Source organism: Enhydra lutris, unplaced genomic scaffold, assembly GCF_002288905.1.
Source record: "Enhydra lutris kenyoni isolate GAN:26980312 unplaced genomic scaffold, ASM228890v2 scaffoldscaffold73, whole genome shotgun sequence".
NCBI lineage: Eukaryota > Metazoa > Chordata > Mammalia > Carnivora > Mustelidae > Enhydra > Enhydra lutris.
In genome coordinates this window covers 4,941,663-4,955,581 of record NW_019154157.1, presented here as the reverse complement: position 1 = coordinate 4,955,581, position 13,919 = coordinate 4,941,663, and the positions used below count along the sequence as shown (strand labels likewise).

The 13,919-nt window shown below is 41.0% G+C and overlaps 1 protein-coding gene across 2 annotated transcripts in view; it reads right to left on the bottom strand.

Annotated features, from left to right (window-relative positions):
• LOC111160003 (phosphatidylinositol transfer protein beta) overlaps window positions 1-13,919 on the bottom strand; it is a 64,282-nt gene that overhangs the window by 33,734 nt on the left and 16,629 nt on the right. For both annotated transcript variants that reach the window (XM_022522760.1, XM_022522759.1), the window contains exons 4-7: window positions 11,531-11,622; window positions 10,911-10,918; window positions 10,327-10,401; window positions 8,510-8,593 (exon numbers count right to left, since the gene is read on the bottom strand). In XM_022522760.1, coding sequence (XP_022378468.1) covers window positions 8,510-8,593; window positions 10,327-10,401; window positions 10,911-10,918; window positions 11,531-11,622 — 259 coding nt within the window. The remainder of the gene's footprint in view (window positions 1-8,509; window positions 8,594-10,326; window positions 10,402-10,910; window positions 10,919-11,530; window positions 11,623-13,919) is intronic.

Genomic DNA, 13,919 nt, shown 5'->3' with positions numbered 1-13,919 from the left:
CAAAGAGACCCTTCAAGCTCTTCGGGGAAGTCCCTAAGAAGGACCCTATCAGTCACAGCACACCCTACACATCCTTTCTGTAACCCAGAAACGACTGGCAGGAATATCATCTTCAGTGAAACATCACCAGAGTTTCATATCATTAGTATTTCCTTCTTACTGATGTTTAAAAAACAGCTGGATATGAAACTATATCACTTTTGGACTTATGAGCCTTAAAAGCATCAATTAAACATTATTTCTATGAAAATAAATTCTTGGAAATGATGAAGTCACACAGCATACACTGCAGAGGAAATATACACTATAGAGGAAGACTGATACAGTCCTTTCTGGTTACACATAACTTAAAAATGTGGTTCCAATTTTTCTTTTTTTCAAACCATGCTCATTTTCTTTCAAATTACTTCCAAAAACGAAGGTCTCTCTCATGTTAATCGTGTGTATATTTCAGCTTATACTTTAAAGAGTCTTCCTCTCCTGGGAAGTGACTTTTGTATACAAATCATGAAAGGCTACTTAGACAAAGTGCTGGAGATGATTAAAAGGAGTCAGATTCACATTTATACCTTAAAAAAAAAAAAAAAAGCAGAAGCAGATGTCAACTGACTCATTTGTGTAAGTTTTGGAAATGAGTTGAAGATATACATGCGCATTTCATCAGGACATTTAAAGAATTCTCAACTTTTTTACTGCGGTTCTGTATCAAAAACTTTAGAAATTAAAAAAAATTATATTCTGGTATCTTTTGTATGCTAGATAAAACCTTGACTCATTACAGTTTGGTCTAATGAAAACACTTTTTAATATGACAGAAAGATACTTGCTCATTTAGAAATGAATTTTTAGAATTAAAGGCATATCACATGTGCTTCATCACTCAGGATTAGTAAAGAAGGAAATAGAGTAGCATTTTGTCCATTTAATATCTGAATGATAAAAACCTCAATTCCTCCAAATGGTCTTTTCCCCACTCCCCTTTTTAAAAACACAACAAAGGAAAAATCTGCAAATTCTTTTTGATTCACCAAATCTTTATTGAAAAGTTCACTTGATGTCTTGTATTGAGCATCTTGCTAGATCCTGGAAACACAGAGATGATGAGGTACAGTATAGTCTGGGCCCCCAAAGGGTACCCAATTTACCCTTTGGTAAGGGTAGCAGGAAAAAAGGAAGGTTTTTCAGGAGCATTTCCTGGGTTAGATTTGAAATGCAGGAGGGGCCAGAAGGGTGTGGGGGCTTAAGGGATGTGTTCTTCTAGAACAGCATACCAAGTAGAAGTAGGCTTCCTTCTTAAGGGATATAATACCTTAACCCTTGACTACAATGCTGCTTTCCCCCCAAATAGGAAACCTGTTTTGTATAGCGGACAAAGGAAAATGAGTGGGGACATCTGGGCAGAAATCTTAGACTCCTCAGCTTGTTTCACTAGGCAATCACTCATCTTCTAGAAAATTACAGAGAATGGTGGCTACAGTAACAGCTCTATACAAACTTTCCAAAGTTAACCAACAACAAAAAAATGAATAACCCACACATTTAAACATACGTATGATTTCTGAAGCAAATTACTGTGACCCTGGGGCACACTGACAAACTTTTACTACAAATCCTTGAGTCCTAGAGTTATTGTGACAATGTCACCCTTCGATTACATAAATATGTCAAAGCATCCACTGAAATATTTAGTTACTCTGTAGGTTCAATCACATCCATTCTATGCATGGTTAAGTACAGTTCATAAGCATGATCAAAAAAACAGCAAGTCTACAACGAGAGTGACATACAATCTGTCTGAAACCAGCAACCCAGCAAAGAGAGTAAATCCTAAAAGTAATCAACAGTCACTCTGAATTAAAACGTTGAGGGCTGTATTTGAATTAAATCCACCTGCAGTGACAGAAAACCCCCACCAGGTGGAGGCAAAAGATGCAAGCCTCACTTCCAAATTCTTGGGTTTAATGAACTCCCACTATTTCATATTTCTCCTGATTGAGAAGGAGATTTGGCTATTTATCCTCTCAAAATTACTAATTAACTGCTTTTACTTTTTTTAAAGTAATAGGCAGGACAGAAATTCAACCATTTAAGAAGTTCTGGAAAAATTAGCTCATTCAGGAAAAACCAGAGTTTATTAACAACCAAATGAAAATCAATGGATTCAGACAGACTGAGACAGACCAAAACCTCTGGGGGTTAAGGTACCACAGTCTGAACTTTGAGAGATCACCACACCTTCACAAGGTCTTCCTACCAAAAATCCACCTTGTTGGTCTTGTCAGAATTACCAAGCTGTCAATTCTAATGTCCCTTTAATCCCTGGAAAGCAAGTTTTAGTTCTTAAAAATTGATCAATGGCATGGAGGACATCCCCTAAGATGACTCCCACAATGAATCATACTCCTGTATAAGCTTCCTCCTGGAGCACAGGTGGAACCTGTGACTTGCTTCTCACCAAGAGACTATATATGTAGAAGGGCTGTCACTCCTTTGATTAAGTTGCGTTACATGGCCATTAAATTTGTGATTTGTCAGGCAGCAACAGGAAACCAATACACTACGTGAGAAGAGGCCATTCCCAATTCATTGCACACATTTCTGAAAGACCTCAACTCTTCTATCCTGTTCCCCAGACATCTAGCTCCCTCACCACTGTTCATGAAGGAATCACGCTTCCTACCATCTTACATTGTTCTCAACCATCTATACATGAGCAATCAAATAAATGCAGAGATATATTTTACCCCTTTTACAATATTACAAACGGAAGTATCCTATAATATTCTTTTTTATCTTTCTCCAGCCACATTACCTTGTGAAGGATTCCCAAACAGTACAAGTAGCGCTCACTCCCTTAATTCTTCTGGAGGGAGACATTTAGACTCCAGAATGTTTCCAGTCTTATTTTATAAAAGTCACTTAACGAATAGATCAATTCTTTTTTTTTTTTTCAAGGTTTTATTTATTTATTTGACAGAGAGAGAGAGAGAGACAGAGAGAGGTAACACAGCAAGGGGACTGTGAAAGGGGAAAGCTGGCTCCCCACTGAGCAGGGAGCCTGATGCGGGGCTCAATCCCAAGACCCCGGGATCATGCTCTGAGCCGAAGGCAGACGCTTAACTGACTGAGCCACCCAGGCACCCCTGAGTAGATCAATTCTTAGAAACAGGATTCTGCTGGGTCAAAAAGCATGTACATTTCTAATTCTGCAGAACAGGTTATGCTGATTTACACTACCAGGGACAATGTATATGAGTGTCTGTTTCCACACCCCTTGCCAACCCAGGTGTTACAAACTGACATCAAATTGATTTTATACAAATTCTTGATACAAAAAAGTTAGTTTCATCATGATCCTCAAGCTCATCAGGTTCACTCTACAAATACTGATGAAGTACTCACTCTGAAAAGGGGATGGGTTTCTGACCATGGAGAACAAAATACATCAATGAAATGAGTGAAAGCAGAGCGGTAGATGATTCTAACATGGGCAAAATCTCCCTGGGGAAAATGAAATCTGTCTTACAGGACACACGGGCCTCGGATAGAGAGAAAGTCCCAGAAGGCATGCCAGAACAAACAGCGAGGAGAGGAAGACAGCAGCTTGAAGAGCAACAAAGCAGGGCCTTGGCGCCAAAGGAACCAAGAGTGAGAAGAACGAACACTGGATTGAAGAGTTAGAATTTCTACTTCTGGCACTGGTTAAACAACCTTGAGAGAAACTAGTTTATCTGGGCTTCAGTTTCCTCACTTGTAAAACAGGGTGGTTAGCCCTGAAATCAAACTTTCTGTATCTGCAGAACTGCGTGTTCAAAGTAAATTGCACAGTGAAGACTAATGTCAGAGAGTCAGAACTGTGCTGGGAGAGGGGGACAGAGGGAACTCCTCAGCCCCAGTTCTAGTCGCTCCATCCTGACAGCCTGAGAAACTGGTGGGCTCCAAGAAATTCTTAGGATTACGCAAAGCACTGTTCAAAAGCAATGTGGCCTGAGTAGCTCAGGTCCCCTTTAACTCTAAAAACTATTCCAACTTTCCCTTCAGTGTCAGATAACACAGCCGCACCCCTGCTTCCCTACACCGCATTCATTCACTGAGAATCTACTATGTATAGCTCAGGCACTCTTCTAGGAGCTGGGGAGACAAGTTAAAAATACAAAGATTCTTCCCTCTGAGTTTAAATCTCTACTCAGGGAGAAGAGAAAAATAAGTAAACAAATTTATAGTATGTCAGAGTAATGAGGGTAAGAGAGAAAAGTGTAACGAGGGTGGGGGGTTATTTTATAATCCACCTGCAGTGACAGAAAAAATTTGTCACCCATCAAATCCTACTCTCCCTCCTGGTACGACTCTTCGATTCAGTCTGTCCAGATTTTTGTCCAAACAGATCATTTACTCTTTCCTCCAAAATCCTTTAGCACTTTGGACCATGCATAAGCCTCTGCCATTTGTTCACTGTTTCACTGTGGTGGGCTTGTCTCCCCCAGACTGCAAGCCTCTCAAAGGTTCTATCCCAATCTTGGACAGCTACTACAGGAATACCCCAGGAGCACAGACTGAACAGGCACTCAATGCCTGTTAACTGCTATGGAAACACTGTCATTTGAGAATTGCAAATACGTGCTTAACTTCCCTTTCCCAACACCACAGCCCAAAATTTTCAAGGAACATGAAAGTGCAGAATCAAGGGTTGCCTGGGTGGCTTGGTCAGTTAAGTGTCAGTTAAGTGTCTGACTCTTGATTTCAGCTCAAGTCATGCTCTCAGGGTCATGAAACCAAGCCCCACGTTTGGGCTCTGAGCTCAGAGAGAAGTCTGCTTGAGATTCTTTCTCTCTCTCCCTCTCAGTCTGCCCCTGCTCCTGAGCTCGCTCTCTCAGTCTTTCAAATAAATAAAAACTTAAAAAAAAAGGGGGGGGGCAGAATCAAAAGAACAAATAAATGCAACAGAAAACAAACTGGATCTAGTAAGCAGTAAGGATGGCCAGGTGGTCCAAGTGTTCGCATTAGAAGCTAATTCCTAGGATAAACATTATACTCGGAGCGTCTGGGTGGCTCAGTGGGTTGAGCCTCTGCCTTCAGCTCAGGTCATGGTCTTTAAGGTCCTGGGATCGAGCCCCGCATCGGGCTCTCTGCTCAGCAGGGAGCCTGCTTCCCCTGTCTCTCTCTGCCTGCCTCTCTGCCTGCTTGTGATCTCTGTCAAATAAATAAATATAATCTTAAAAAAATTAAAAAAAAAAAAACAAAACCATTATACTCAAGGCCAAAAATAGATGGGGTAGAACCAAAAGGGTGAGTGTCAGGGTGAATGTCCCAAACTTCCCAAAGTATGGGAAGAAGAGGAGGAGCAGAAGAAAAGGGCAGACCCAAGGTCCCTGCCCCCCTCCTTCCCCACTTCCTTGCCAGAATGGGCACTGGCCCCACAACCCATCCCCACCCCACACCCCCTCAGCCTTCACACATCCTCAGGCAGCTCAATGCTCTTGTTCCTCATCCCCAGGCTTCAAATTGCCCAGGGTACCCTTGCCTCCTAGCACACAGAGTTCCCTTCTGCACCAAATATGCATGTCAGGGTTCCTTTTTTACATCCAAAGGTCTAAGAATCCCTACATGGTATCAGTTTTACTTCCAGGATTCACAACTGAGAAAATAGATGATCACTGTGACACAGTTTTTCACAGCAGCACTAGTTACAATAGCCAAAAAGTAGAAACAACCCAAACCTTCCTCCCCAGATGAATACATACACAAAGGATGGACTGTTATCAGCCATAAAGAGAAATGAAGTAATGACACACACCACAGTAGGAATAAAAACAGCCTAAAGTACAAGAAGCCAACAATGAAAGTCACATATTGCTATGATTCCACTTCTATGAATTATCCAGCATAGCTTAATCCACAAAAACAGCTTAGTGGTAGCCAAAGGCTGGGGGGAGGGAGGAGTAGAGAGTGACTGTTAATAGGTACAGGGTGTCCTTTAGGAGTGATGAAATGTTCTGGAACTAGACAGTAATGGTATGAAGGTACTTGTACTAAATGCCAGTGAACTGTACATTTTAAAATGGTTAAAATGGTAAATGCTATGTGTAGTTCATCAATAAAATAAACTACTGGGAATTCAGTCAACTTTAAAACAAGTTTGTATCTTACTAATCTCTACAATGTAATTGGCAAACAGGAGATGCCAACACTGAAAAACAAAACCACATATACCTATTGATTTACTCCCCAAACAATGCTTGGTGTGAAGAGTTCTTAGAACCCCTGCACAACCGTGGCCAATCACAATGCCAATGATGGTGAACACTGGGTAAACTAGGCACTGCTCCAGTGCTCACACTTAATGCTGTGAGATAATTAGCCCCATTTTACACAAGATAAAACAGGCACAGAGAGAGGAAGCAACCCATCCAAGACTGAACAGCCAGCAGGTAGAAGAACCTCAGAATCTGAACCCAAAGCCAATCTAGTTTCAGAACATATGCTTTTAGTCACAGCTCTATGGACTCAGAATACAGACCCTTCTCATTCGGGCCCAATCCCTTCTCTTTCCCCATGTATCCATCCAAGATGACATCCCACACAGGGGAGCACCCGCTGGGCCTCTGCTCATGTACAGTGCTTTCCACCTGGAGCACCAATCTCAAGTGCCCTTGTCACACCCCTCAAGGCCAGCAGCGCCTTCTCTCCTCACTGGTCTAGGCTGGGGTGGAAGGAATGAGACCTGGAAGGAATGAGACCAGGGGCCTCCAGGGCTCTTACACAATCGGCCTTAACTGTTCTATCTACTTGCATTCATGCCTGCAAACACTGACTGAGCATCCATTTTAGCCTGAGAACAAGAACAAAGAACTCTTATGACCCCAGCAAAACCAAAGGTGCCTTGTATTCTGCTGGAGAACAACCTAGAATGCAAACCCATGAACCACAAGATCATGTCGTTTTGTCTGGCTGACAGGACTTTTTCAAACACCAACAATATAACCTGAATGCCTTCCCGGGGTCACCCATACTGCCGCTCGCCATTATCTTGTGACCTGCTCCAAGCACGTAGGCTACCCTGACCTAGCCCATTAACCAACTCACTCATTGCTCACTACCAAGGATTTTTCCTCCTACCATCATTCTTTCACATGCAGTAAACATGGCTGGAAAAGACAAGAGAAATAAAAGGACAAAACAGACATCTGAATACTGTTTCTAAAACAGAACATACATTCACTTCTGAGGATTAAAAAAAAAAGTCCTATATAATTTCAAAGTCCTACATAATTTCAATATATAATTATCCTTAAAATTGAAATCATGTCAAATCATAGCACAACTAAAATTTAAGAAGTTCTACAAACAAAGATCCCTCATTAGTGCTCACATTTCTAATCAGGGGAGTCCTACCAGAATAGAACCCAGCCTAGCAGGGGGTCAAAGCTGGCAGTCTCAAACCCAGCAATTTCAGAGAAAAGGTGGGAGACCTGGGTTTTAGAAGGGTGATCTTCATTTATTTTTTTAAAGGTTTTTTTTATTTATTTGACAGAGAGACAGAGCACAAGTAGGCAGAGCCGGCAGGCAGAGGGACAGGGAAAAGTAGGCTCTTCACTGAGCAGGGAGCCCAATGCAGGGCTCAATCCCCAGACCCCAGGATCATGACCTGAGATGAAGGCAGACATTAACCCAGTGAGCCAGCCAGGTGCTCCTAGAAGATTTACCTTTAAATTTCAACAGCAAAAACAGACATTTTGTGTTTGGGTTATTTCTATTTCTGTACAGCCTACAACATTGCTCGTGTTCAGACAATGAGCACTAAAAATGAAATGGAAAAGTCATGAAATAAAAATGCTAACTGAACATGCTGGGCTTTACCATGACAGAAGAAATCTTGTCTCAAAGCTTCTGCTCTCTACACTAGCATAAAGAGGGTCAATGGTTGTCTTAACATAGGAAAAGTCCACAACTGTGCCCTGCAAAAGCAAGCAGCACCAGCATACTCTAAGAACTGAGTTAGTATTTTCAAACTGTGGCGAAGTAATAAAAGGGTCTTACTTTGGGAGAATGCAGGTCTTCACTTCTAGGGGGTGGGTATTAAGTCAAAAGCCTAGCCTATGAATATTTACATCTAGTAAAAATCAAGATTAGAAAGCTACACAACTGTTCAGGTTTCTCAATCCCACTTTAAAAGTATAAGGGACCCACAATATTTATAGAAGCCCAAAGGAGAATTCATTTATAAAATAATGTTAGTCTCCACCCCCACCTCTGCCAACGAAAAGAAACCTCTATATATCTCAGATATACTGGGATTTCTCAAAGGGATCATTTGTGCAAAGGTGAAATCCACACAAGCAAACAAATAACCCTCTCTCCTACTCTATGGTCTTTTTGCTGCACAGACCCATACCCAAACTCCAGGCTCCCTGCAATGTAGAAACGCAGGCCATACAAGAAAGAAAGATGATCATTTTTAAATGTAAGAGGCAACAGGTTAAAATGTCATTGGGGAGTATTCAGTACTTACTGCTGGTTCAACTTGACTTCGATCTGCAATATCTATGTGGACAATTTCAACAGTTTTCCACGTGTTTGGATCTAAACCGTGTACCTATAAATGACAAAGAGAAATGAAACACAACAAACCGTAGACTATTCTTACTAGACAAATGACTACACTTACATATGTAATCTTTATCTGAGTCTTTTAGACCACAATACAAAGAATTTTAAAAATCCAGATTGCTATTTCATTAAATTAGAAATCTGAAGCCTTAAGGGATCTAGAAATCTTGTGTTACCCTTGTATCCCTAAAAAATAAGCATGTGGAGGGGGTGGTGTGAGAGGATGCTGCCCAATTAACAGAAATGTGTCATCATTATTCTCTGGTAGTCCTTAGAGAAGAATTATATAACAAAATGTACCTAACCTATGTTTAACCCAGTAATACACGACCAAGTCCTTGTAACCTTTAAGTCCTAGACAAACGTAAGGTGACATTATAATTAGATTTCAAGAAGCTGCACTGGGAGGTTTAAAACCTATTCTGAATTTGATTATCCCAAAGCTTTTCAGTTTTGATAGGAAAGCAATTCCTCCATTCCTCATGTTAATTAATCATTTATTTCTAAAACTCCCCCTATGAACCAATTAAGAACTGTTTACACACTGCCAAAGTTTGTCCATTTGGAAGCTGGAAAACACAGATCAACTCATACAGACTAAAGCACATCCAATCATCTCATCTAAATTCGAAATTTTAGAATTACTGTGAAAAAAAGACATGAAATGTCAAATGATCACCCGGAAGAAAAACAGACTAACGCACATCCAATCATCTCATCTAAATTCGAAATTTTAGAATTACTGTGAAAAAAAGACATGAAATGTCAAATGATCACCCGGAAGAAAAACTCAAGTCAAATACTACCAATTATAAATAAAAAGTTCTATTAATTGGCACCAATCACATAAAAGCATCATCTACCACAACATGAACTTACTCTCCCTTAACAGCATAGGGTGAGATTGGAACAGTAGTTCTCAAACTGGAGCGTGCACCACAACGCACAGCATACTGGGCCCCACCACCAGGGATTTTAACCAACTGAGCCACCCAGGCGTCCCTACCACCAGGGATTTTAATTCAGTAAGTATGGGGTGAGGGCTGAGAAGGCACGCATCTAACAAGTTCCCAGATGTTGCTGCAGAGATCACACTTTGGACAGTCACTGGGCCAAAGGCACCGATCAACACCAGATGCCTTCCCCTAAGTCTCTGATACATCTTATCAAAAGTTAATGATTACAATGAGTCTTAAGTGATTTTCTTGACATCTGAGGAATAAATGTGCTCCAACTTGTAAAAATAAGAAGCTTGCCAATATTTTTACAAAATATTCAAAGTTGCTCCTCCCATTCACCTTTTGGCCATTTTTATGACATCAACCCTGCAAAGCAGAGCGGAGGTGAAAATTAAAGCGTCAAATTTGCTTTGTAGAGTAGCTCTGACAAACATACAGAGATGAAAAGATGAAAGATATCTAAAGTTAACGGCTAAAATAGGCTTGTGAATTTTATCTCTGCTCTCCCTGTCCCAGGTAAAGAGTGCTGATAAAAAACACCAACTCTCCCCACCGTCCACTCTCGCATGAAGGCAAGGAGGCTGAGAGGGAAAGCCCCATTTGTTGCTGGTTGCTGGCCTGCCTCACTGCAATCGGACATGCCCTGGTGTGTCCAGGTACTGGTCTCCTGCAGGTGGCATCACTCTGATGATGACAGAATGGACTACAATATTCCCATTTCCAGGGGCTTCTGCACTGAAAGCCCAGAGTTGAAACTTACATTTTCTAATGTTCCCAAGTCTGGTTTGTGCCATGTTTCAATTTTAATGAAGAAATCATCTTTCATATATTCATTCTGCAGAAAACACAACAGCAAAATGACAGTGATCCTTCACCGGTTCTTTGGGGCTTTTGTCTGCAGGAGCCTTCCCCAGCATAAGCATCCGTGCTTTGACTATATAAGACTAATCCTCAAGTGACAAAGAATCATTAGCTACCTGTTTTTATGGACTTGTCAGGCAAACCAAATGCTGCATGCTTTTAAATAATTTAAACAACCCCACTTGTCATGCAGCATACAGGGCTAATATTAAAGAAGCTGGGAGGTTTGGTGAGCAAATACAGCATTCAAAGGAAGTAGCAGAAGCAAAATAAAGTCAACAGGGAGATTTTGAGACAAGGCTGGAAAAACCCATTAACACTGGGAACATGTGGTGGAGTGTAGGCTGGTGGAAAGAGCACAGAGGAGGGCCATGCAGCAGTGGGCAGTCTGAATTTAAAAAGCAAGGAAAGACTGAAAATAATTACTATGTAAAGCAAAATTTAAAGACGAAGAGTAAGTGACACAAAAATAGTTTTACTCACCGTTACAACTGAGGCATAATGGACAGGTGGGCAATAAAAGGGGAAAAATTTCAGAATATTAAACCAAGTCAAAACAATCAGTCATATTATTTAATGTCACAATGATTAAACTACCTGAAAACAGAGCATTTAATAGTTTATGTCTGCAAAAGTTTCTACACAAGGGACACTACAGTCTGCCTTAGATTAGAGTGAATAATCTAATTTTAAAACAATGATAGAATAATGTCGTAAAAGCAATATATCACTTTAAGGCCAATTTAGCAAACAACAGGGAACTGTTCCAGAAGTCTGCCATATTCCTACTCTATGTGGCAATATGAGAAAAAAACTATTAAAACTAAACCAAAGGACACTTCTGAGTGTGGATGACTTTCGGGTCTCACCCCTGAAGCCAGTGCAGTCAGCAAGGACCTCTGGGAATGAACCAATGCCCTCACAAAGGTCTGGAGGAGGAACACAGAAATCTCTCCTCTGCCACAGCACCTGCAGGGACTGCCCAAGAACCCGCAGAGGACTTTCTTGGGCGCCACACTTCTCAAAGGCATTGGCACCAAGAGTCCCTCTCCTCATCAGCAGTGGGACAGCGGGGTGGAATGACTGCCAGCAACCAGGCTTACTTGTTCTACAGTAGGGATATGCGTTCCAGGCTTTCTCATGAAACACCAAGGAGCCCTCTGGAGCAATCATCCTGACGAATGCAGGAACTTTGCTGTGAAGAAAGGAACAGTGAATATATTTTCAACAGTACCATCACTTCTTTGTTGGCATCTACTGGGCTACCTCAAAGAGTGCTGTCATCAAAGGTGATTATGTTCTAAGTTCCATGAACCAATGTTCAAGATTGTTATCAATAGGTTTCATTGTCAATCCCAAAGTAATCAAGTGGAAAATTAATGTAAAAACAACAACATGATTAAAAACATTTAGCTGTAGCTTTGCGCAGTGGCAGTATCGTAGCCAATGAGGTTTATCCGAGGCGCGATTATTGCTAATTAAAAACATTTAGCTGTATACAAGATGTAACGAGGAAAAAAAGAAACAATTTTGTGTTTGGCTTCTGCTCTATTCCCCTAAAGTGAAATCTGAGAGTTAACTGAGGCTATTCAGAGGCTATGCATGTGGTTAGATCACACTCATTGTTTAACATGAAAGAGTCCCTAGAATATGGGAGTATCTCTGAATAAAAATCTTCAAATACATTTTGCAGAATAAACTTAAAAGTGACAATCTGAGGAACCCAGATGGAAAGGAGATCTTAAAATATATCCAAGTATAGAATTCTGTACGTTTGGAAAGTGAATGCCTCCACTATAGTGGGAGAAGGGTTAAGTATATAATACATGAGGAGTTTGTGCCAATTCCTCAGGTAATCAGCAAAGATCCCAAGAGGTAAGTGGGCAAAAAAGACATCCACAGACACGCTACAAATAGAAAACACAAAACTGGTTAACAAATGGAAAAATCAGTCTTTTCAGTCTTCAGAGAAATGCAAATGGAATGACCATTTCTAATGATTTTAAAGAAAGCAGTTTGACATGCACAGGCTTTTCATACTGATCAGATTCAAATCCCAACATCAGCATTTAGAAGCTGTGTGATCTTGGACACATCACTTGGCTCTCTGAACTTCCCCATGAGTTGAACACTGTTCCTATTACCTCCTCTGCAAGGTTATTGGGAGGATTCAACCAAATAATACCTATATGTGTTTATTAGCACATTGTGTAATAGAGGAAGAGCTCAATAAACAGTAGGTACTGCTCTTTAATTATAAGTTGACATAAAGCTGAGTACTTTCACGTGCCCTTCTTCACTTATATCTTCCAACAGCACTGCAAGGTACACATTCATTTATTATTCCATATAACCAGCATTTAAGTGGCTAAATAACTACATATCAAAACTACCTCCTCCAACTTGAAGCCCTATATACTTTTTCTGTATCAGAACTGCTTCTCTGAGAACCGTCACATACAACTTCATTTCCTAAGTTAGGAAAAAGAACAAACTAAGGAGACTTGGGGCCTAGAAAGGACTTCTGCCTCTGTACTAAGATGGAGCGGGTAGCCAGAAGCATCCCTATGAATTCTGGAAGCTAAGTAAGGTGAATGTAAGGAACCTCCACCAGGTAGAGAGCCATGCAACTATAGAAAAGGTAGTCTGGGGGCACCTGCGTGGCTCAATGGGTTAAAGCCTCTGCCTTCGGCTCAGATCATGATCCCAGGGTCCTGGGATGGAGCCCTGCATCGGGCTCTCTGCTCAGCAGGGAGTCTGCTTCCCTTCCTCTCTCTCTGCCTGCCTCTCTGCCTACTTGTGATCTCTGTCAAATAAATAAATAAAATCTTTAAAAAAAAAAAAGAAAAAAGAAAAGGTAGTCTGGACAGCCCTTTCGTTGCCTCCTCAGTACACAAAATCATGTGCCTGTCTTGGAGCTTCCACTACTGTGGCAAATTAAACCACTGGCAAAGAAAAGCTGAAGCACTGTTACATGACATTATAAATAGGAGTCCAATGGCATAAAGAGATTTACCTATGCCTTTACACCCTGAAAAGATACAATAAAGGAGAACTAATTCTTCGAGCCCCCATTCTTTTCAAATCTAGGGAAGATTCATGCAAAGGGGCACAGCCTCCCAAAAATAAAGCCAAGCTACCTGAAAATACTTTCACATTTAAAGTCAATGAATACCTGAAATCCTAATTATTTCTTCCATCCCTCAAGTACTGAAACCAAAATCCCTTTAACTGGGAGAGGTCTCATCTGGGTATAATGTAACACGTTTGGGTGATTTTTAAAATATACCTACAAGATTACCTATCAATCTCAAAGTATGACCAACAGCTCTATCAGTGGTTCATGTAGAAAAAGGCAGGAAAGGGGTGCCTGTGTGGCTCAGGTGGTTAAACATTCTACTCTTGGTTTCAGCTTAGGTCAGGCTCTGTCGGTCCTGGGATTCCCGCTCTGCGCTCAGTGGGGAGTCTGCTAAAGATTCTTCCCCCTTCTCT